Consider the following 26,001-nt stretch of genomic DNA (forward strand, 5'->3'; position numbering starts at 1 on the left):
CCACTCCACAAGATCAGTATTTTGAACAATGATGCCTGCTGGAGAATGTGCAGTAGCAAAAATCAAAAGTTGGAGTGGGGCTAAGGGATCTATTCTATTTATTTGTGCTGACTGAATTTTTTCTTCCACTAATTTAATTTCTTTTGTTGTCTCTGGGGTTAATACTCTTTTACTATTTATGTCTGGGTCTCCCCTTAAGATAGAGAACAGGCCGGGCGTGGTGGCTCACGCCTGTAATCCCAGCACTTTGGGAGGCCGAGGTGGGCGGATCACAAGGTCAGGAGATCGAGACCATGGTGAAACCCCGTCTCTACTAAAAATAGAAAAAATTAGCCGGGCGCAGGGGCGGGCGCCTGTAGTCCCAGCTACTCGGAGGCTGAGGCAGGAGAATGGCGTGAACCCGGGAGGCGGAGCTTGCAGTGAGCCGAGATTGCGCCACTGCACTCCAGCCTGGGCAACAGAGCGAGACTCCGTCTCAAAAAAAAAAAAAAAAAAAAAAGATAGAGAACAAATTTGACATGGCCTAAGTAGGAATGAAGAGAGTTGGCCAAATCCAATTAATATCTCCTAGCAATTTTTGAAAGTAATTAAATGTTTTTAATGTGTCTTTTCTTATTTCTATTTTTTGTGGCTTAATTTTTCTATTTTCTATCTGCATCCCTAAATAACGAAAAGGAGTAGAGGTTTGAATCTTATCAGATGCTACTGCCAGTCTTGCGTCGGCAACCTCTGCTTGCAGAAATGTATAATAGTCAATTAATTTCTCTCTCGTTTCTGCAGCACATAAAATATCATCAACATAATGAATGACATAACAGTCTGAAAACTTGTCTCTAACTAGTTGAAGAGCTTGACCTACAAAAGTCTGACAAATAGTTGGACTATGAAGCAATCCCTGAGGTAACACTTTCCACTGAAACCTGGTGGCTGATTCTTTATTATTTACGGCTGGTATAGTAAAGGCAAACTTTTCAAAATCCTGCTCTGCCAGAGGAATAGTAAAAAAGCTAATCCTTCAGATAAATTATAATTAAAGGCCAGTCTTTTAGGATCATGGTGGGAGAGGGCAACCCGGGTTGGAGAGGCCCCATGGTTTGAATTACGGCATTTACAGCTCTTAAATCAGTTAACATACGCCATCTGCTGGATTTCTTCTGAATTACAAACACAGGAGAATTCCAAGGCAAGAATGAAGGCTCAATAAGTCCCTTTTCTAACTGTTCCTTTGCTAATAAACGCAAAGCCTCCAGTTTTTGTTTTGGTAGCAGCCATTGATTTATCCATACAGGTTTTTCTGTTTTCCAAGTTAATGGAATGGGTTTAGGAGGCTCTACAGTGGCCGCCCCTAAAAAGGATGCCCTATTCCTTTTCTTTCTTGATTTCTCTCAGTCTCAATTGGGACTTTAATGCCATTTTAATTTTTCCCTAGTCTCTTTCCTTGTACATATCCCATCTGAGTCATGATATTTTGACTCGTGGGGCTGTATAATGGAGTGGGCATAATGATTTCCGTACCCCATTGTTGTAACAAATCTCGACCCCACAGATTAACAAGAACTGAAGCAATCATTGGCTGAACAGTACTTTCTTGATTATCTGGCTGTAAACAATGTAAAATCATCGTACTTTGATACACTTCGGAGGCTGTGCCTATGCCGACAAGTCCTGTGACAAACAGCCTTTTGTTTAGGCCAATTTTTTGGCCACTGATTTAAAGCAGTGATAGAGATATCTGCTCCAGTGTCTGTTCACTCTTCAAACTGTTTTCCTTGAATAATGGCCTTACACACAGGTCTGCTCTGTGAGACCTGACTTGCCCAATATGCAGCCTTTCCTGTAGGATCAGTGCATCCAAACCCTCCTGTTCCTTTTATCTCACTGTTTCCAACCTTAATATAAGGCAGGAGTCATAATTGAGCAATTCTGTCTCCTGGACTGGCACTGCAAGGAATTGAGGAGCTAATAACCAATTGAATTTTGCCTTTGTAGTCTGAATCAACCACACCAGTGTGAATTTGAACTCCTTTTAGATTTAGACTCGACCTTCCTAAGATTAGTCCTACAGTCCCCTCAGGCAGTGGGCCATATACCCCTGTGGGGATTTTTTTGTGGGGACTCCCCTGGAAGCAGAGAGACTGCTTGTATAGTGCATAAATCTACTGCTGCACTGCCGCTTGTGGCGGGGAACAGTTGCTGTATTGTGGTAACTGGCGCATTCCCTGAGGCATTTGTGACAGTGGAGTTGTTGTCCCCGAAAACCCTGAGGAACAAAGGGCCGAACTGGGAATGCCCCAGTGTGTTGCAGGGCCTGACATTCCCGACAATGGTTGCCCATTTTTATCAAATTTCGAACGACATTGATTAGCCCAATGTTTTCCTTTTTTACATCTTGGACATAGGCCAGGTGGCTGTTTATCTGTTGTTGTAGTAGCTTGAGTTGTTACATTTTGTTTATTTGAGACTGGGCAATTCTTTTTTAGATGACCAATTTGACCATAATTGTAACATTTTCCCTCAAATGTTCTAACTTGTCCTCCTGAAGCAACTCCCATTATTGCTTGAGCCATAAGCATAGCTTTATGCATAGCTCCTCCAATTCCATCACAGGCTTTTATGTTCTCTGAGATTACATCTGATCCTGCCGGGACCTGTCCTTTTAATGGCTTAATGGCTGATTGCCACCCAGGATTGGCGTTTTTGTATGCCATCAACTCCACTGTGACCTTACAGGCATTCTCATTGGTAATTGATTTTTGAGCAGCGTTTTGGAGCCTTGCTCCAAAATCAGGGTAGGGCTCTTTAGAGCCTTGTCTTATTGTATTGAATGAGGGGCAGGTGGTTCCTGGATCTTGGCTTTTTTCCCCGGCTCTAAGGCAGATAGTTCTAACTTGCTCAATGGCCTCATTCTGCATTATTGCTTGTTGATTAGTAGTGATCCAATTTTGACCTGTTCCTAATAGCTGATCTGCAACTATGTTAACTGGATCATTGGCAGCCCTATTTCTTCGGACCTGTTCTTGTGCCCCATCAATCCACCAAGTCTTAAATTATAAAAATTGAGAGGGTGAGAGTGATGATTTGGCCAAAATCTCCCAATGATAAGGAATGAGTCTATGTCCATGAGCAATGGAATCTAATAATGTCCTCATATAAGGGGAGTTGGCTCCATACTGTTTTACTTCCTCTTTCATATCTTTTAGCATTTTTATACAAAAAGACTCATATCCGGCCTCAGCTAGGGAAGGCGCTCCCTCTTGAGCCTCTTCTCCAGGTGGTATTGGCTCTAATATTACTGGGAATTGCCACGCCTCAATATCTCCTTGCTTTCTTGCTTTACCAATAATTTTATGTAATGCACTGCCCTGTCCACTAGGTGATGCTGTAGGACTAAGTCTCATAGTGGGCGGCTGAGGCTATAGCGCCCTGCCCCGTGGTGCTGGAAACATTCCTGGTGGTCTAGACTGATTTTCTGGGGGCCGCCGATACTGAAGTTCGGCTGGCGGCCAGTATTGATAGGCTACTGGCGGTTGGGTCTTATTTTCTACCGGCTGATATTGTGGATACTGTATTTGGATTAGCATTGCCATGACAGAGACTTTCTCTATTTGATATTCTCTTGGGGTTTGTACTTGTCTAACCTGCATTTGAGGTTGTAATGTTACAAGCATCTGAACTGCAGGAAGAGGAGTTGGCCATCGTGATTTAGACTCTGATGGCCCTGCTAATTCTGGACCTTTCTCTTCTAATTCTAATGTTTCAAGATATATCACCTCCTGTAATTGATTGTAGTCAACATTTAACGTTGACTACAATTACCGGCTCTGCTACATGTAGTCAACATTTAACTTTGACTACATTACCGGCTCTGCTACATATTTACAATGTGAACTTTCCATTCTATCCCTGCCTCTTCGTCACAATCTATTACACAGCTTTCAGGGACATCAGAAACTGAAACGCTATCTTCTCCTGTTTGAAACCATTCTAAAACTGCTTTAATAATGGCCCAATCATTCCATACTGAAAGTGGGATGATTTTACCCTCCCTACTTGTTTGTTTTAATTCTTTGCCAATTTTTTCCCCAATATTTTAGATCTAAAGTTCCCTGTTCTGGAAACCATGGGCAGAATTGTTCTATCGTTTGAAATAGCATGATTAGATTTTTTGTAGAGACTCTAACTCCCCCTCTTCTTAAAAGAATTTTAATAGAGCTGAGAATAGAGGCATATTTACTTTCAGTTTGTCCCATTGTTACCCTATGTTCTTCTGAGCGCACAAGCTTACTGCAAGGCTGACCGTAGACGTACTCAGGAATCTCTCATTGACTTATCCTCAATGATCACGCTCGAGCGTACCTTCACCCTAGAGAAAAGCACCCACGTTGGGCACCAGATGAAGGGGTGGCCTGCCCCACCACACGTATGGGCATTTCTCATCAGGTGGGACCAGAGACTGAGAAAAGAAAGAGACACAGAGACAAAGAATAGAGGAAAAAAAGTGGGCCCAGGGGATGGGCGCTCAACATATGGAGGACCTGTGCAGGGACCTGTCTCTGAGTTCCCTCAGTATTTGCTGATCATTCTCTCTACCATCTCGGAGAGGGGGAAGTGGCAGGACAATAGGGTCACAGTGCGGAGAGGATCAGCAGGAAAACATGTGAACAAAGATCTCTGTATCACAAATAAGTTTAAGGAAAGGTGCTGTGCCTTGATGTGCACCTATACAAATATCTCAGTACATTAAAGAGCAGTATTGGCCGGGCGCGGTGGCTCAAGCCTGTAATCCCAGCACTTTGGGAGGCCGAGACGGGCAGATCACGAGGTCAGGAGATCGAGACCATCCTGGCGAACACGGTGAAACCCCGTCTCTACTAAAAAAAAATACAAAAAACTAGCCGGGCGAGGTGGCGGACGCCTGTAGTCCCAGCTACACAGGAGGCTGAGGCAGGAGAATGGCGTAAACCCAGCTACACAGGAGGCAGAGCTTGCAGTGAGCTGAGATCCGGCCACTGCGCTCCAGCCCCGGGCTGGAGACAGAGCGAGACTCCGTCTCAAAAAAAAAAAAAAAAAAAAAAGAGCAGTATTGCCTCTAGCATGTCTCACCTCCAGCCCTAAGGTGGTTTTCTCCTATGTCAGTAAATAGAACATACACTTGGGTTTTACACCGAGACTTGCCCGGGGATGAGTAGGAGACAGATGCCTTCCTCTTATCTCAGCTGCAAAGAGGACTTCCTCTTTCACTCATCCTCCTCAGCACAGACCCTTTACGGGTGTCAGGCTAGGGGACAGTCAGGTCTTTCCCTTCCCAAGAGGCCATATCTCAGGCTACCACATGGGGAGAAACCTTGGACAATACCTGGCTTTCCTAGGCGGAGGTCCCTGCAGCCTTCCGAGGTCCCTGCAGCCTTCCCTAGTGTATTGTGTCCCTGGGTACTTGAGATTAGAGAATAGCAATGACTTTTAACAAGCATACTGCCTTCAAGCACTTTTTTAACAAAGCACATCAGGCATAGCCCTAAATCCATTAAACTTTGAGTCAACACAGCACATGTCTCTGTCGGCACAGGGTTGGAGCTGGGGTTACATATTAACAGCATCTCACTGCAGAAGAATTTCTCTTAGTACAGAACAAAATGGAGTCTCTTATGTCTACTTCTTTCTACATAGACACAGTAACAGTCTGATCTCTCTTTCTTTTTTTTTTTTTTTTTTTTTTTTTTGAGACAGAGCCTCGCTCTGTCGCCCAGGCTGGAGTGCAGTGGCACGATCTCCACTCACTGAAAGCTCCGTCTCCCTGGTTTATGCCATTCTGCTGCCTCAGCCTCCCGAGTAGTTGGGACTACAGGAGCCCGCCACTGTGCCTGGCTAATTTTTGTATTTTTAGTAGAGATGGGGTTTCACCATGTTAGTCAGGATGGTTTCGATCTCCTGACCTCGTGATCCTCCTGTCTCAGCCTCCCAAAGTGCTGGGATACAGGCGTGAGCCACCGCGACTGGCCAGATCTCTCTTTCTTTTCCCCACATTGAGGGCCTCTAAAAGTATTAAGGCAGTGGCAGCCACCATATTCAAACATGGTGGCTAGGCTAAAACGGTAAGGTCAAGTTGTTTGGATGAAAAGGCCACAGGGCACAGTCCCCGTCCTTGTGTAAGAATTTCAACCACACAGCCCTGCACTTTGGCTGTGTGTAATGAAAAAAGGGTTGGGATGAGTCAGGGAGAGCTACGGTGGGAGCAGTCTTGAAAGCTGTCTCCATTGAACGGAAAGAGGAGTGGGGAAAGGATTTAGGATCTATGGGGTCAGCTAGGTTTCCTTTTGTGAGTTTATATAATGGTTTTGTTAGGATGGCAAAACCAGGTATCCAAAGGCGAAAGTATCCAACCATGCCCAGGAAGGAAAGGAGTTGTTGTTTTGTAGAAGGGGTTGGGCTTTGAGAGATCAGTCAGACACAATAGGCAGGGAGAGCATATGTGTTTTTATGAAGAATTATGCCAAGATAGGTAATGGATGAGGAAGAAATTTGGGCTTGACTGAAGTAATGGGGGCTGTCTGCGAACCTTGCAGCAGTACAGCCCAGGTAATTTGCTGAGCCTGAGGAGTGTCAGGGTCAGTCCAAGTGAAAGCGAAGAGAGGCTGGAATGAAGGGTGTAAAGGAATAGTAAAGAAAGCATGTTTGAGATCCAAAACAGAATAATGGGTTGTGGAAGGGTTGTGGAGGGAGGTATTGAGGATAGGAGAGTATATGGGTTTGGCACCATGGGGTGCATAGGCAAAACCATTTGGTTAATAAGGCACAGATCCTGAACTAAGCTGTAAGACCTGTCCGGTGTTTGAACAGGTAAAATGGGAGAATTGTAAGGAAAGTTTATAGGCTCAAGGAGAGTTAAAAGCTCATGTGGTAACAGGCAAGTGATAACAGGCTTTAATCTGTTTTTGTTTTTTGAGGCAGAGTCTCATTCTGTCGCCCAGGCTGGAGTGCAGTGTCGTGATCTCAGCTCACTGCAAGCTCCGCCTCCTGGGTTCACGCCATTCTCCTGCCTCAGCCTCCTGAGTAGCTGGGACTACAGGCGCCTGCCACTGCACCCGGTTAATTTTTTGTATGTTTAGTAGAGATGGGGTTTCACCGTGTTAGCCAGGATGGTCTCGATCTCCTGACCTCATGATCTGCCCACCTCGGCCTCCCAAAGTGCAGGGATTACAGGCTTGAGCCACCACGCCTGGTGCTTTAATCCTTTTAAAGCATGCTGTGGGATGGGATATTGGTGTTGAGTGGTGTAAGGGTGATTAGGTTTTAATGGGATGGGATGGTAAGGGGTGAATGATCAGTCACCAAGGAGGGAGTAGAGGTGTCCTATACTTGTGGATTAAGGTGGGGAGATACAAGGGGAGGATGTGAAGGAGGCTTAGAACTGGGGAAAAGGGCAGCAATGAGGTGTGGCTGTAGTCCAGAAATAGTCAGGGAAGCAGATAATTTTGTTAAAATATCTCAGCCTAATAAGGGAACTAGGTAGGTGGGGATAACTAAAAAAGAGTGCATAAAAGAAAATTGTCCAAGTTGGCACCAGAGTTTGGGAGTTTTAAGACGATTAGAAGCCTGGCCGTCAATACCCACAACAGTTATGGAGGTAAGAGAAACAGGCCCTTGAAAAGAAGGTAATGTGGAGTGGGTAGCATCCATATTGATTAAGAAGGGGATGGACTTACCCTGCACTGCAAGAGTTATCCAAAGCATCTGTGATGGTCCAGGAAGCTTCGAGGTGATCGGACAGCGTCAGTCTTCAGCCCCTAAGTCGAGAAGATGTGGGAAGTTGTCAGAGAGCCTTGGGCCAGAGTTCCAGGGGCTCTGGGTGTGGCTGCTGGGTGAGTTGGACAGTCTGATTTCCAGTGGGGTCCTGCACAGATGGGACAAGGTTTAGGAGGAATCCTGGGCTGAGGGCATTCCTCGGCCCAGTGGCCAGATTTCTAGCACTTAAAGCAAGATCCTGATAGAGAAGGTCCTGTAGGAATGCTTGACTGCTGCAGCTTAGGCATTTTGAAGTTCTTGCGTGCTGGAGATGTGGCTGGGGTTTCTCTCACAGTGGAGGCAAAGAGTTGCAACTCAGAAATATGTTGCTACTTGGCTGGCTGTACTCTATTATTGTACACCTTGAAGGCGGGTTCATTAAGTCCTGTTGTGGGGTTGGAGGGTTGGAATTTAATTTTGGGGATTTTATTTAACGTCGGGAGCAGATTGGGTAATAAAATGTACATTGAGAATAAGATGGCCTTTTGACCTTTTAGGGTCTAGGGCTGTAAAGCGTTTCAGGGTTGCTGCCAAATGAGCCATGAACTGGGCCGGGGTTTTATATTTGATGAAAAAGAGCCTAAACGCTAGCTGATTTGGGAGAGGTCAGATAAAGAAAAAGGAGCATTAACCTTGACTATGCCTTTAGCTCCAGCCACCTGTTTAAAAGAAAATTGTTGGGCAGGTGAGGGGAGGGCTAGAAACTGTAAGCCGGACCAGGTGTGAGGAGGGGAGGTGATAAAAGGATTATAGGGTGGAGGAGCAGAGGCTGAGGAAGAATTGGGACCTGGCTCGGCCTGGCAAGGAGCAGCCTGGGGAGAAGGGGAGAGGTCAGATGGGTCCGTAGAAAAGGAAGATTGGAAAGACTCAGTGATGCTTGGGATTGGGACTGAGGGGACAGGTGGGAGGGAAAGAAGGAAGATTTGGTACGAGTTGCATTGGGAACAGAAACTAGGGAGGGACCGATATGTAAAATAATGCCTGGAGGTCAGGCATCTCAGACCATTTGCCCATTTTACGACAAGAATTATCTAGATCTTGTAGGATGGAAAAATCGAAAGTGCCGTTTTCTGGCTATTTGAAACAACTGTCGAGTTTGTATTGGGGTCAAGTGGCATTGTAGAAGAAAATTAGGCATTTAGGTTTTAGGTCAGGTGTGAGTTGAAGAGGTTTTAAGTTCTTGAGAACACAGGCTAAGGGAGAAGGAGGAATGGAGCGTGGAAGTTTGCCCATAGTGAAGGAGGCAAGTCCAGAGAAAAGAGAGGGTGGAGACACAAAGAGAAAGAGTAGGGGGTGCTTGTCCCCCAAAAGTGGTGCTTGCCATGAAGGGTGAAGGATCAAGGCAGGCATCCCCGTGGTGATCAGACACCTCTGAAACGTGGGTGAATAATCAAGCAGGCGTCCCCACAGTGATTAAACACCAAGAGAAGACTGTCTTCCCTTGTCTGTGACAGGTGCCAGAGTCTTGGGTTCACGGATAAAACGTGTCTCCTCTATCTCTACCAGAAAAGGAAAGGAATTGAAATTAAGAGAAGGGAGAGATTGAAGGATGGTGCCAAGATTGAAAGGAGAAAGAGGTCGAGGGATAGTGAGAGAGGTTGGAGAAGAGAGTAAACAGAGGCCGCTTACCCGATTTAAAATTGGTGAGATGTTCCTTAGGCTGGTTGGTCTGAGGACCAGAGGTAGTGGGTGGATCTTTCTCATGAAGCAAAGAGCATGAGGACAGGGGATTGATATCCCAAGGGACGTCCCCTGATCCAAGTCACGGCACCACATTTCACGCACGTCCATGTGAAGGGACCACCAAACAGGCTTTGTGTGAGCAATAAAGCTTTTTAGTCACCTGGGTGCAGGCGGGCTGAGTTGGAAAAGAGAGTCAGTGAAGGGAGATGGGGTGGGGTCGTTTTATAGGATTTGGGTAGGTAATGGAAAATTACAGTCAATGGGGGTTGTTCTTTAGCAGGCAGGGGTGGGGGTCAGAAGGTGCTCAGTGGGGGAACTTCTGAGCCAGGAGAAGGAATTTCACAAGGCAATGTCATCAGTTAAGGCAGGAACCGGCCATTTTCACTTCTTTTGTGATTCTTCACTTGCTTCAGGCCATCTGGATGTATACGTGCAGGCTTGGGCTCAGAGATCTGACAGTAATATCTCCTGTTTTATTTCTCAGTGAGGTTATTTGGATTTTCTCTCTTCTTTTCTTGGTTAATCTTGTTAATGGTCTATCAATTTTATTTATCTTTTCAAAGAACAAGCTTTTTGTTTCATTTAGCTTTTGTATTTTTTTTCTGTTTCAATTTCATTTAGTTCTGCTCTGATCTTGGTTATTTCCTTTCTTCTGCTGGCTTTGGGTTTGGTTTGTTCTTGTTTCTCTGTCCCTTGAGATGTGTCCTTAGATTGTCTGTGCTCTTTCAGACTTTTTGATGTAGGCATTTAGGGCTATGAACTTTCCTTTTAGCACAGCCTTAGCTATATCCCAGAGGTTTTGATAGATTGTGTCACTATTGTCATTCAGTTTGAAGAATTTTTTAAATATCTTGATTTTTTTTTTTGACCCAATGCTCATTCAGGAGCAGGTTATTTAAATTCCAGGTATTTGTATGGTTTCGAAGGTTCTTTTTTGAGTTGATTTCCAGTTTTATTCCACTGTGGTCTGAGAGCATGCTTGATATGATTTCAATTTTCTCTTGTTGCCCAGGCTGGAGTGCAAATGGTGTGATCTCGGCTCACTGCAACCTCTGCCTCCCAGGTTCCAGCAATTCTCCCACCTCAGCCTCCCGAGTAGCTGGAATTACAGGAACATGCCACTACACCTGGCTAACTTTTTGTATTTTTAGTAGAGACAGGGTTTCATCATGTTGGCCAGGCTGATCTGGAACTCCTAACCTCAAGTGATCTACCAGCCTCAGCCTCCCAAAAGTGCTGGGATTACAGGTGTGAGCCACTGCACCGGGCCTATTTTACATTTTAACAATTGCTACTGAGGTTGACCGTCTTTTAGTTTATTTGTAGCCTATTCAGGCTTCTTGTCAGTTCAGTTTAACAAAACAAAACAAAACAGCTTCTGAGATAGAATTCATATCCCATACAACTCACCCATTTACAGTGTACAATTCAGTGGTTTGGAGGCAGTGGACCTCCCCAGTGGCCATAACCCATCTGCTGCTCTTAGATGGGCCCTAGGATTCTGCCCTGTGTCCCCTTCAACATCCCGAGTTCGGTTCCTGGTGTCACATTGGCATTTACATCTTTAGCTACGGAGGATTCCGGGACCAGGGCTTGGTCACAGGCTGTGGCCCCCACTGGGCTGGCTCCAGTCACAACCAAGGGTTATCTCAGACGTCCCTCCTGCCCACAGGGCTGCACACTCTGCCAAGAGACTCTACAGCCCTCAACAGGGCGTGTCCTTGGCCTCAGGCTTGGGGGAAGGTGGGGTGGGGACAGGGTCACGCCATCCACGAAGGACAATAGTGGGACCTGAGCTCATTCTGCCCCCCCGGGAACCTAGAAGGTGCTCAGCAAATACTTGTGGAAACATTAGCAGGCAACGTTGAGGGGCACTGATTTTGCGCTAGGAGCTGTGATCTGTCTTTTCCATTCTCACATCTCCCTCTGTGATCCTCTCAAGAACTATGGCAATTAGGTGTTATTGTTAACTTCTGAAAGGCTCAGAGACTTTAAACAACTTACCCACGGTTGTACAGTAAATAAACTAATGAACAATGCACTATCCAAGAGCTACAGGTGCCGTCACCCATCAGGGTTCTCTCTGCAAAGGTCTCGGCCCCTTCCTCTGCCCTGACTATGCCAGCTGGGCACATTGGGAGTGGAAATAGAGCCACAGTTGCTCATCTTGACCTGTGAACCCTGAAGAGTGAGGAGAGGAGAGGAGAGGAGGGAGATGAAGATTTAGCATAGAGACCCTAGGTGGGGCCATGGGTGGCATGGGACCACTGTGGCTGGGTCCTAGGAGGACTTCCTGGTGGAGGCAACATTTGCCACCAGGGTCTTGCTGACATTTTCATCCTGTGACCTTCCCCTGGGAATCTTTTTTCCTGATCAGGTAACTCCCTGCTAGCCCATTCCAGTAACCACACAGCAAAGCTTCAGACAGCCTTGACTTGTCTAACCTGTTCCCAAGCTGGCTGTGCAGTGTGGTCCCTGGGGGCACGGCCCTGGAAGAACAGGGCAGACACAGAGCAGCTGTAGATCCTGGCAGTGAGAAAAAGGCAGGTTCGTAATTAGGACGTGCAGCCCTGCCCCACGCCTATTGGGTAACCCTGAGCATCACCCCAATGATTACCCCATTGCCAGGCATGGGCACGAGAGTTGGTTTGGGAGCTGCCAGGCTCCCGGGAGGATCGCAGTCAGCACAGCAGGGCTGAGGCCTGGGGGTAGGAGCAGAGCCTGCGCATCTGAAGGCAGCATGTCCAAGAAAGGGGGTGGAGGTGCAGTGAAGAACCCGGGAGCAGAGCCCACGCTGGGGTATGTGGGGGCACATGGGTGAGGGTCGGGCAGAGGGAGCTCAAGGTAAAGGGCACTGGTGGGAACCAGGGGCATGGAGGGAAGGGGATGTGTACTCATGGCACGTGGATCAGGGGGCGAGCCCACCAAGGGGCCTGTGGCTGCCGGGGCCATGGGCACAGGGCTTGCTCAGGAGAGGGAGGTGGGCACTGGTGTCTTCTGAGCCTCACCTTGCCCTGTGGCAGGCTCCTGGGAAGCACCCCCGGAAATGAAGCCTGTTCCCCAGGAGCCCCAGGGATGGGGACAGACCCCGTCCTCCCTTTGAGGAGCTCCCAGGTTAGGGGAGAAGGCAGCTTTGTGGACAGACAAGGACTCGGTGGGGGGCACCAGGGCTGTGATCAGGAGGTGCCGGAGAATTGGGGATTGGAAGCAGAGAGCTTCTTGGGAGTTGAAGCGAAAGTCGGATCTTTGGTTTCAGATTTTAAAAGCAACATGCATTGCTTGTTTCTGGTTCTAGAAATACTACATTCGCATTTAGAAAGTCTGGAAACTGCGGCCGGGCGCAGTGGCTCAAGCCTGTAATCCCAGCACTTTGGGAGGCCAAGATGGGTGGATCATGAGGTCAGGAGATCGAGACCATCCTGGCTAACACGGTGAAACCCCGTCTCTACTAAAAAATACAAAAAACTAGCCGGGCGAGGTGGCGGGTGCCTGTAGTCCCAGCTACTCAGGAGGCTGAGGCAGGAGAATGGTATAAACCCGGGAGGCAGAGCTTGCAGTGAGCTGAGATCCGGCCACTGCACTCCAGCCTGGGCGACAGAGCAAGACTCCGTCTCAAAAAAAAAAAAAAAAAAAAAAAAAGAAAGTCTGGAAACTGCAGGAAGATGTTGAGAAGACAGTGAAGGGCGCAAGGCACACATTGGCACGTGGTCACCGTGGTCACAGGGCTGGTGTGAGGAGAGGGGCTGGGGGGCCTCCCTCCTCACACTGAGGCCGTGAGGAGGGCAAATCAGGTCGTCTCTCAGAGCCTCGGTTTCCCCGTCCTTCCAACTGGGTAATAATAATAGCTGTGAGGCTTAAATGAGATGTGCATGCCAGCTGCCTGGCCTCAGATGCCAGCTCTGACTTCCTTCTGGGCCCTGCACCAGGCATGGCCACTGCCAAGGGATTGAGTCCCTCTCCATATGACAGGTCCCATCAGGCCTCCACCTGCCGCTGTGTCTTATTTCTCAGCATCTACCCCCACAGGGCTTTTGCACGTTTGTCCCTCTGTCCAGATCGCTGGCCCTCCAAAAGGCCCTCCCCTACGACTTCCCCATGGCAGTCAGAGCCAGGGGTTGGTCTCTGGCCGCCTCTGGAAGAAACCCAGGCCACACTGATCATGTTTCTAATGACATAATTGTTCCACGTGTGGACTGTGAGCTCCGCGAGGGTTGGCCAAGTCTGGAGTGGTCACCTATGTGACCCAGGTCCAGTCAGGAACTGCCTGGTGAGCAGCCGGGGGTCCCCAGTGTAAATGCAGAAAATCTGAGACAGGTCTCAATTAATTTAGAAAGTTTATTTTGCCTGTAATCCCAGCACTTTGGGAGGCCGAGGCGGGTGGATCACAAAGTCAGGAGATCAAGACTATCCTGGCTAACACGGTGAAACCCCCTCTCTACTAAAAATACAAAAAATAAGCCAGGTGTGGTGGCGGGCGCCTGTAGTCCCAGCTATTCAGGAGGGTGAGGCAGGAGAATGGCGTGAACCCGGGAGGTGGAGTTTGCAGTGAGCCGAGATCGCGCCACTGCACTCCAACCTGTGTGACAGAGCGAGACTCTGTGTAAAAAAATAAAAATGAAAATAAATAAAAGAAAAGAAAGTTCATTTTGTGGCCAGGTGTTGTGGCTCACATCTGTAATCCCAGCACTTTAGGAGGCTGAGGCGGGTGGATCACTTGAGGACAGGAGTTGAGTTTGAAACCAGCCTGGCCAACATGGTGAAATCCTGTCGCTACTAAAAATTGACTGGGCATGGGGGTGCACGCTTGTAATCCCAGCTACTCTGGAGACTGAGGCAGGAGAATCACTTGAACACGGGAGGTAGAGGTTGTAGTGAGCCGAGATCACACCACTTGCACTCCAGCCTTGGTGACAGAACGAGACTCCATCTCGTTTTTTGTTTTTTGTTTTTTAAAATTTTTTTTTTTTTTGAGACAGAGTCTCACTCTGTCTCCCAGGCTGGAGTGCAGTGGCCGGATCTCAGCTCACTGCAAGCTCCGCCTCCCGGGTTCACGCCATTCTCCTGCCTCAGCCTCCCGAGTAGCTGGGACTACAGGCGCCCACCACCTCGCCCGGCTAGTTTTTTTGTTTTTTTTTTTTTGTATTTTTTAGTAGAGACGGGGTTTCACCATGTTAGCCAGGATGGTCTCAATCTCCTGACCTCGTGATCCACCCGTCTCGGCCTCCCAAAGTGCTGGGATTACAGGCTTGAGCCACCACGCCCGGCCCCGAGACTCCATCTCAAAGGAAAAAAAAAAGTTTATTTTGCCAAAGTTGAGGACGTGCACCTGTGACACAGCCTGGGGATGTCCTGACGACATGTGCCCAAGGTGGTTGGGGCACAGCTTGGTTTTACACATTTTAGGGAGACAGGAGATGTAACAAGGCTGGGCGCAGTGGCTCACGCCTGTAATCCCAGCACTTTGGGAGGCTGAGGTGGGCGGATAACCTGAGATCGGGAGTTTGAGACCAGCCTGACCAACATGGTGAAACCCCGTCTCTACTAAAAACACAAAATTAGCAGGGCATGGTGGTGGTCGCCTGTAGTCCCAGCTACGATAATCGCTTGAACCTGGGAGTCGGAGGTTGCAGTGAGCCGAGATTGTGCCACTGCACTCCAGCCTGGGCGACAAGAGCAAAACTCTGTCTCAAAAAATATATATATATATACACACACACACAAAATACATATATATACATTACATATACACATTTTATATATGTGTATATGTGTGTGTGTATATATATGAAGTACATTGGTTCCATACAGAAAGGTAGGGACATCTTCAAGCAGGGTGTGGGGCTGGGGGTTGGGGGAGCTTCCAGGTCCTAGGTAGGTGAGAGACCGCATTCTTTTGAGTTTCTGATGAGCCTTTGCAAAGGAGGCAATCAGAATATGCATCTATCTCGGTGAGCAGTGGGGGGTGGCTGTGAATAAAATGAGAGGCAGGGCCGGGCCGGTAGTTCACGCCTGTAATCCCAGCACTTTGGGAGACTGAGGCCGGCGGATCGCCTGAGGTCAGGAGTTCGAGACCAGCCTCAACTTGGAGAAACCCCGTCTCTACTAAAAGTACAAAATTAGCTGGGCGTGGTGGTGCGTGCCTGTAATCCCAGCTACTCCGGAGGCTGAGGCAGGAGAATCGCTCGAACCTGGGAGGTAGAGGTTGTGGTGAGCCGAGATCGCATCATTGTACTCCAGCCTGGGCAACAAGAGCGAAACTCCATCTCAGAAAAAATAAATAAATAAATAAATAAATAAATAAATAAATAAAGGGGAGGCAGGTTGACCCTGATCAGTTTCCAGCTTGAATCTTCCTTTTAGCTTAATGATTTTGGGGGTCCAAGATATTTCCCTTTCCCACCAGTCAGCCCCGCCCAGCAAGCGCCAGGACCCCTGCCCTGCAGCAGGTGGGCGGGACAAGAAAGCACCTTGGATGAGAGGCAGGGCCTGGGTCCGGCACCAGCCCCTGTCTGTTTCCTCATCCGTCAGGCAGATGCTGCTGGCTCCGTGATTATTTCACTGAGCACCAGATGTGCACACGTGAGGACAGGCGATGACAGCTCAGAAAGGGCAGGGGTTCCTCTGCCCCACCTGCCTCACCTGGGGAAGTTGTGACCACACTGAGGCCAGGTTCCTGGGATGAACAGCGGGACATCTGTGTGCCATAGCTCATCCCAGACTCCTCCAATCTGGGCCTTGATTCAGGGCGGAGGCGATCATCCCTCCAAAGGCACCAGGGAGCATTGGAAGAGGTTAGAGCTGAGCTGATGTAACCAGGAGCTGCTTGAGCGCCGGGTGGAGGCTGCTGATGCTTGAATTCCAGGCACAGCTTTGGGGCAGGGCCCTGGAACCCGAAGACCTGGAAGCGCTGCAGGCCAAAACTCTCCGCTACTAGAGAAGGGCCCAGGATCCACCCAGGTTGTAGCCCAAGACAGGGCTTGAGCAAAGACAGTAGATGAATATTTGCGGAGCCCTGGGTGCTGCGTCCTCCTCCAGGCCCTCATGCGGGGGGGCCGGACACTGAGTGTGGGGATCCTGTGCCAGGAATGGTGGCGACGCTGCCCAGGGGAGGGAGGCTGCATCTGCAGGTGTGGCTGGGAAGGTGCCCAGCATGGCTTCCTGTCTCCCCACATTCTTCAGCTGGGACCTGAGCCAGGCAGGGGCTGCTCTCCTCATCTCGTCATTCATAAGGACAGGGACTTCTGCCATTGGTTCAGCTGGCTCTGTCCACGGGGGAGCACTGTCCCTGCATCACATATGACAAGAGTGCTTGGTGCGGTGCAAGTGCAGATGGTGCCACTGGCCTCCAGGACACTCACTGGGGATGCCAAGGCCCTGCTAACCACTCACCTCCACTGCCCTCAGCAATGCGGGTCTGAGGCAGCAACCCTGGGCATGGCCCTGTGACCTGCAGCTGAGGGATGAGATAACTGAAGTCCACACGTAGACAGACATACAACACACATGGACACAAACACCCATACACACACAGACACCCATACACACACAGACACACATACACGCACAGACACACATGGGCACAGACACCCATAAACAGACACAGATGCACACAGACACCCATACACACGTATACACCCATAGACACACACAACACACATGGACACAGACACCCATACACACACAGACACACACAGACACCCATACACACACAGAAACACATGGACACAGCAACCATGCACACACAGACACCCATACACAGACACACAGATACACTTACACACACGACACACATGGAGAGAGACACCCATACAGACCCCCATACACAGACACACACAGAAACACAGACACCCATACACACACAGACATCAATACACACACAGACACCCATACACACACAGACATCAATACACACAGACACACATACACACACAGACATCAATACACACACAGACACCCATACACACACAGACATCAATACACACACAGACATCAATACACACAGACACCCATACACACACAGACATCAATACACACAGACACACATACACACACAGACATCAATACACACACAGACACCCATACACACACAGACACACAGACACACACGACACACATGGAGAGACACCCATACAGACACCCATACACACAGACACCCATACACACAGACACACACAGACATCAATACACACACAGACACCCATACACACACACAGACCTACCGACACCCATACACACACAGATACACACACACCCCCATACACACACAGACACACATGCACACAGACACCCACACAGACACACATGGACACAGCACCCATGCACACACAGACACTCATACACCCAAGGACACACAGACACACAGACACACACATGACACACATGGAGAGAGACACCCATACACACAGACACCCATAGACACACAGACACACACAGAAACACAGACACCCATACACACACAGACACACGCACTCACCCATACACACACAGACACATATGGACACAGACACACAAACACACACAGACACACACCCATAGACACACAGACACACACAGAAACACAGACACCCATACACACACAGACACACACACTCACCCATACACACACAGACACATATGGACACAGACAAACACACACAGACACACACCCATAGACACACAGACACACAGACACCCATACACACACAGATACACACAGACACACAGCCATACACAGACACACGCAGACATACAGACAACCATACACACACATGACACACATAGACACAGACACCCATACACACAGACACACAAAGACACAGACATACAGACACCCAAACACACACAAAGGCACCTGTACACACACAAACACAGATACTCATACACACAAAGACACACACAGATGCACAGACGTCCATACACACACACACAGACACCCATACACAGACACAGACACCCATACACAGAAAGACATACAGACACCCATAAACACACAGAAACACAGGCACTCATAAACATACACACAACATCCATACACACAAAGACACACACACACCCATACACACACAACCATACACACACAGACACACACACACCCATACACACACAGACACACACAGACACACAGACACCCATATACACACAACACACACAGACACCCATACACACACATACAGATACCCATACACACACAGACACACAGACACCCATACACAGAAACACAGACACCCAGACACCCAGACACACACAGACATAGAGATACACACAGACACCCATACACACACAACACACAGACACAGAGACACCCTTACACACACAGACATACAGATACCCATACACACACAGACACACAGACACCCATACACACACAGACACACAGACACCCATACACACACAGACACACAGATACCCATACACACACACACAGACACCCATACACACACAGACACACAGACACCCATACACACACAGACATACAGATACCCATACACACACAGACATACAGATACCCATACACAGAAACACAGAAACACAGACACCCAGACACCCATACACACACAGAAACACAGACACCCAGACACCCATACACACACAGACACAGAGACACACACAGACACCTATACACACACAGACATACAGAGACACACAGACACACGCAGTTACCCATACACACACAGACACACACAGACACACAGACACCCATACACACACAACACACAGACACACAGACACCCTTACACAGACACACACAGACACACAGAAACCCATACACACAAAGACACACACAGACACGCATACACACACAGACACACATGCACACAGACATCTGTACACACACAGGCACAGACACTCATACACACAAAAAGACACACAGACACAGACATCCATACACACACAGACATCCATACACGCAGAAACACAGGCACCCATACACAGAAAGACACACAGACACCCATACACACACAGAAACACAGACACTCATACACACACACACAACACCGATACACACAAAGACACACACACACCCATACACACACAACCATACACACACAGACACACACACCCCCATACACACACAGACACACACAGACACACAGACACCCATATACACACAGAAACACAGACACTCATACACACACACACACCACCGATAAACACAAAGAAACACACCCAGAGACATCTATACACACACATAGACACCCATACACACAGACACGCATACATACACACGCAGACACCCATACACACAGATACACAGAAACACACAGACACCCATACACACAGAGAGACACACCCATACACACCCAGATACTCACAGACACCCAGCCACCCATACACACACGGAAACACAGACACACAGACACATAGATACCCACACACACACACCCATACACACACCCATACCCACACACCCATACACACACCCATACACACACCCATACACACACCCATACCCACACACCCGTACACACACCCATACCCACACACCCGTACACACACAGACACACAGACACCCATATACACACACACACATACACACACACCCCCATACCCACACAGACACTCATACACATGACATCCTTACACACAATGACATAGACATACAGACACCCATACACACACACAGACACCTGTACACACACAGACACAGACATCTATACACACAAAGACACACAGACACCCATACACACTAGACACACAGAAACTCACACACATATGCACCATCCCCATACACACAAAGACACACTCAGACACCCATACACACATACACACCCATACACACAGACACAGACACTTGTAAACACACAGACTCACAGACACCCATACACACACACACAAACACCAATACATACACACTCATACACACACAGACACCCGTACACACACAGACACACAGACACCCATACACACACAGACACACGGACACACACACACAAACACAAAGACACAGACACCCATACACACACAGACACACAGACTCACACAGACATCCATACACACACAGACACCCATACACACACAGACACACAGACACCCATACACACACAAACACAAAGACACAGACATCCATACACACACAGACACCCATACACACAGACTCACAGACACCCATAAACACAGATGCACACAGACACGCAAACACCAATACACACACACACAGACACCCATACACACACAGATACCTGTACACACACAGACACACAGACACCCATACACACACAGACTCACACACACGGACACACACAAACACAAACACAAAGACACAGACACCCATACACATACAGACACACAGACTCACAAACACAGACATCCATACACACACAGACCCCCCCACACACACAGACACACAGACACCCATACACATACACACAGACGCACACAGACCCACAGACACCCATACACACGCAGACACCCAGACACACACTGACAGACACCCACACACGCACAGATACATACAGCACACAGACACCCATACACACAGACACACAGACATACAGACACCCATACACACACAGACACACAGCACCCATACACACAGACACACAGCACCCATACACACAGACACACAGCACCCATACACACACAGACACACAGCACCCATACACACACAGACACACAGCACCCATACACACAGACACAGATACCCATACACACACCCATGCACACAGACTCCCATACACACACAGACACACAGCACCCATACACACACAGACACACAGCACCCATACACACACAGACACACGCGGACACCCATACCCACAAAAGGGCACAAAGACAGCCATACACAGAGAGACCCACACAAAGACACAGAGACACAAAGACACAGACAGACCCACGGATACACAAAGACACAGGATTTGCGCGCCATTCTTCAGCCCCTGGGCTGGAATGCTCAGAATCCCCTTGCTAGGACCTGGCAATCCTCCTGAGTGTCCCCCTAGACCCCTTCCCCCACCCCCATGGTCCTGATCCTTCCTCCTCTCCAGAACCCACTGGGGTTCCCTTGGGCCCTCAGGCTAAAGCCCAGAGGGGTTCATGCCCTGGGGCAGTCTCAGCTCTGCCAACCTACCTCCACCTGCCACCTGTGCCCACGGATACCAACCCCGGAGCTCTCTCCTCCGCTTCTACTTCCTTCTACGACCCGCCGAGTGCCACCCCCGCCCAGAGCGGGTGCCAAACCCTCGTCAGCGCTAGGGCACGTCTATGGCTTCAGTTTCCTCATCTGCGACCTCTGTGAGCTCTGGAGCAAAGAACCCTCCGAGTCCCTCGTTTAGACCCAGAAGGGAGGGAGGCCCAGGGGAGAGCTCCGTTCCGCCTGAGTGGTCTGGGCGGAGCGGTGGCCAGGTGCCAACGTGGGTGGGTGTGTGTCTGTGCAAGGAGGGGAAGTGCAGTGAAGAGCTGGGATGGTGGTCACCCGAGGTGTGGGGTGTGCTGGGCTTCCAGAGCGCCCAGGAGGGGGATTCTCTCCCAGGAGTGGGGGAGGTCAAGCCCAGGGCCCTCCCTCATGGACACGCCTGGGAGGCAGATGAGTTGGGGGGGGTGGCGCAGGCAGCCCCAGCCCCGTGGGGTCATTCGAGTGGGTCTGTGTGTGTACAAGGTGGGGTGTCTGTGAGCCTCCATGGGTGCAGGTGGGGCAAGGGTGTGCAGACTCTGGGGTGGCTGGAGGGTGCCTGTGAAGGAGGGGCAGCCCAGCCATCCAGTTCACTCTGCCCTGTCTGACAGGATGGACCCCTTCAAGGACACGCTGTGGCGGCTGCGGGAGGCCTTCAAGTCGGGGCGCACGCGGCCGGCCGAGTTCCGGGCTGCGCAGCTCCAAGGCCTGGGCCGCTTTCTTCAAGAAAACAAGCAGCTTCTGCAAGACGCACTGGCCCAGGACCTGCATAAGGTGGGCCGTGGAGGGTGCGCCCAGGCAGGGGCTGGAGCGGCATCCCTGTCCTCTTTCAGAAGGGTCCATGCCCCCTAGTGACTGGCTGTGTCCCTAGTTTTATCCCTGTTTAACAGACCCCTTCCCTGGCATGTGGAGTGTGGCAGGCACCTGACCTTCACTCCTGAACACTCACAGCCACCCTGTGATGCAGGCTTGATGGCTGTCCCCATGTTGCAAATGAGGAAACTGAGGCACTCGGGGGTTAACATCGCTTGCCCAAGACCACACAGCCACGAAGTCACAGATCAGAATCACAGCCATGCGCAGTTCCCAGGGGACCGCAGTGCCTCCCATAGGAGCTGTCTTTATGTGTCCGGTGCTGGTGGTGCCTGCATGCGCCCTCCTCAAATTCTAGACCCCTCCTGGCCCGGGTCTGGGCCTGACCTCTCTCACCTCCACCACAGTTAGGCTTCGAGGCAGACGTATCTGAGATCATCACCAGCCAGAATGAGGTCGACTATGCCCTCAAGAACCTGCAGGCCTGGATGAAGGACGAACCGGGCTCCACGAACCTGGTGAGCCCTGCTGGCAGGCGGCGGGAGGGAAGGGCAGGGCACCGGGCAGCTCTGGTCCAGGCCCCCTTCTGCCACCGAGGCCCCGGGCAAGTCACTGATTTTCTCGTCTTTCCTGGGATTCCATCGCACAGGGAGCTGAGGCCCCAAGTGCGCAGTGGATGGGCTTTGGGGTAGCCCTTGGCAGGGCCTCACCGTCTGCCCTGTGCCTCAGTTCACGAAGCTGGACTCGGTCTTCATCCGGAAGGAACCCTTTGGCCTGGTCCTCATCATCGCGCCCTGGAACTACCCCGTGAACCTGACCCTGGTGCCCCTGGTGGGCGCCCTCGCTGCAGGTGAGGAGGGAGTTCCGAACCCCATGCTCTTCCCGCCCAGTAGCGCCTCCCAAAAAGGCCCCTAGAATCCTGCCTATGAGGCACCCTCAGCCTCACATGCCCTCTGAACCCAGCCCCTGGTTGGGCATGGGGACCCTGGGCTCCCCCAGTGACGTCCCCATCTGCCCCTGCAGGGAATTGCGTGGTGCTGAAGCCATCAGAAATCAGCCAGGGCACAGAGAAGGTCCTGGCTGAGGTGCTGCCCCAGTACCTGGACCAGGTGAGGGTGGCCCTGCCCCGGCAGTGCCCGGCATCCCTATACCTCACCCCTGCAGGCTGAGGAGGCCCAGCTGGCCCCTAAGCCCGCCCCCGAGCTACCCTGAGCCGCCCATCCTGCCTTGCAGAGCTGCTTTGCCGTGGTGCTGGGCGGGCCCCAGGAGACAGGGCAGCTGCTGGAGCACAAGTTTGACTACATCTTCTTCACGGGTGAGGGGCCAGGCCAGGTTCCCAGAGTAGGCGGAGGGGATCAGCAGGGCAGAGGGTGGGAGGGCTGTGGAGGGAGGAGGCTGGGGCCAGCAGTGGCGACACATGGGAGCTGGAGCTGGCACAGAGGCCGTCTGCTTGCACAGGCCAGGCCCTGGGCACATTGGAGCAATTGGATCCTGGGGTGGCCGGGCTGGAGGCAGGTCCCAGTGTGTGAGCCACAGCAGCCAGGAGAGCGGTGAGGCGGGTCAGGACTTTCTATGAAGAAAGCGGGCAAGAGTCAGGTGCCTGGAGCGTGTGGTCAAGGCCAGTTGAGGATGGGGTCTCCTCACCGCTTGCCTAGGGAGCCCGCTGACTCCAACACCTCTCCAGGGAGGAGCGGGGCCCAGGGCTGGGCCATCCCGCCTGGCCCAGGTCACTGAACGGCCACTCTGGTTTCCTTCCACACCCAGGGAGCCCTCGTGTGGGCAAGATTGTCATGACTGCTGCCGCCAAGCACCTGACACCTGTCACCCTGGAGCTGGGGGGCAAGAACCCCTGCTACGTGGACGACAACTGCGACCCCCAGACCGTGGCCAACCGCGTGGCCTGGTTCCGCTACTTCAACGCCGGCCAGACCTGCGTGGCCCCCGACTACGTCCTGTGCAGCCCCGAGATGCAGGAGAGGCTGCTGCCTGCCCTGCAGAGCACCATCACCCGTTTCTATGGCGACGACCCCCAGAGCTCCCCAAACCTGGGCCGCATCATCAACCAGAAACAGTTCCAGCGGCTGCGGGCACTGCTGGGCTGCGGCCACGTGGCCATTGGGGGCCAGAGTGACGAGAGCGATCGCTACATCGGTGAGTCCTGCTGCCCCTACCACAGCCCACCTGGGCCAAGACCCCTCCTCACGGGAGGGCCCACGGCTGGGCCACGAGTCTGGACCCGCACCTGAAAGCCGGCCCCACTGTCAGAGCCTGGCCTTGAGCCACGGCTCCAGTGCCGTGACTCCGTCTCTGTGCTTCCGAGCCTGTGGCCCCACAAGGCCAAACTGGTCCCTCAGCCCTGGATTCGCTGAGTTTGGATCCCAGGGCTCCAGGGCCCAGCGTGCTAAGATGAACTCCCATCCCACCACCGGCTGTCCTGAAAGGCCACAACCTCAGATTCTCTGAGCCCACGATTCCCAGGTTCTAAACTCTGATGGGCCCGTCCTAAGCCCCCCAGTCTCCTGGGCCGTACGGCTCCGCAGCTCACGGGACACTGTGGCTCCAACATTCTGGGGTGCTGTCGCCTCATGAACCCCAGGGTTCTAAGAATCCCATCACCCCTGACTGTGAGACCAAGTTCAGGGGATTCTCTGGGCCCCACAGGCCCTGAGCAGGCTGGGGAAGACCTAGGGTCCCTTCTTGGGGGCTGTGGGGAGACTTTCTTCCCTAAACACTCCGAAGCCTGAAGCCGTGGGAAGTCAGACCTTAGGATCCTGGCCTGGAGCCCTGGCCCGTGGCCCTGTCCCCATCTCTACCCCCACTCCTGGGGGTGGTCCTGACTGTGGCCCTGGGGCTGAGCTATCTCTGGTGCCCGGCAGCCCCCACAGTGCTGGTGGACGTGCAGGAGACGGAGCCGGTGATGCAGGAGGAGATCTTCGGGCCCATCCTGCCCATCGTAAATGTGCGGAGCGTGGACGAGGCCATCGAGTTCATCAACAGGCAGGAGAAGCCCCTGGCCCTGTACGCCTTCTCCAACAGCAGCCAGGTGGGTGTACAACCAGGTTGGGGGCAATGAGGGGCTGAAAGGGGCACAGACTGGCCCCTTTCCTTTCACAGCCCTTCCTAGGAGGGCTTTGGAGCAGCAGATGCCTCAAGGGTGACTATATCTAGGCCAGCTGGTACCACCGCATCCGGCGCAAGGATGCCTGGCAGAGAGGACGGGGCCCAAACCCACCAGGCATGTAGCGGGCCCGTCCTCTGTCCTGGCCGGAGCAGCCTGCACCTGGACTGTGCAAAGGTTCTGCGTGGGCAAGCAGAGGCCTCGGATGGAGGTCAGGGACAGAGCAGAGCGGGGGCCTGATAGAGCCCAGCGGGTCGTGGTGGGGCCTGCAGCCCACACTGCAGTATCCTAACCTCACCGTTAGACTCAAGGCTGCCGGCCCCGCGGTCCTGCAGGGCTTCCTGGTCTTTGCACCATGTTGGTATTCACCCCACGGCACCCCAACCATCACTGACAGGTACTGTTCCCAGAAGACGCTTAGAGGGGAGATTATTGCCTGTTAGAGGGTGGAGGGGCAGGTGGAGGGGCATGTGAGGATGAGGCTCACCTCCACTGTGGAATGTGCGGGGCTCAAGCC

The 26,001-nt window shown here is 51.1% G+C and overlaps 3 protein-coding genes across 3 annotated transcripts in view; 2 read left to right on the forward strand and 1 right to left on the reverse strand.

The window, feature by feature from the left end:
- NUDT8 (nudix hydrolase 8) overlaps nt 1-26,001 on the forward strand; it is a 162,157-nt gene that overhangs the window by 100,324 nt on the left and 35,832 nt on the right. The window lies entirely within an intron of this gene.
- NDUFS8 (NADH:ubiquinone oxidoreductase core subunit S8) overlaps nt 1-26,001 on the reverse strand; it is a 150,602-nt gene that overhangs the window by 93,269 nt on the left and 31,332 nt on the right. The gene's annotated exons all lie outside the window — the stretch shown is intronic.
- Nucleotides 12,084-25,575, forward strand: LOC126935383 (aldehyde dehydrogenase family 3 member B1-like). The gene is made up of 8 exons (XM_050756744.1): nt 12,084-12,264; nt 22,165-22,327; nt 22,774-22,884; nt 23,096-23,216; nt 23,390-23,475; nt 23,600-23,681; nt 24,131-24,517; nt 25,243-25,575. The coding sequence occupies exons 1-8, from the start codon at nt 12,206-12,208 to the stop codon at nt 25,437-25,439; spliced, it is 1,206 nt and encodes a 401-aa protein (XP_050612701.1). The 5' UTR covers nt 12,084-12,205; the 3' UTR covers nt 25,440-25,575.

The sequence above is a fragment of the Macaca thibetana genome, chromosome 14, assembly GCF_024542745.1.
Source record: "Macaca thibetana thibetana isolate TM-01 chromosome 14, ASM2454274v1, whole genome shotgun sequence".
Classification (NCBI taxonomy): domain Eukaryota; kingdom Metazoa; phylum Chordata; class Mammalia; order Primates; family Cercopithecidae; genus Macaca; species Macaca thibetana.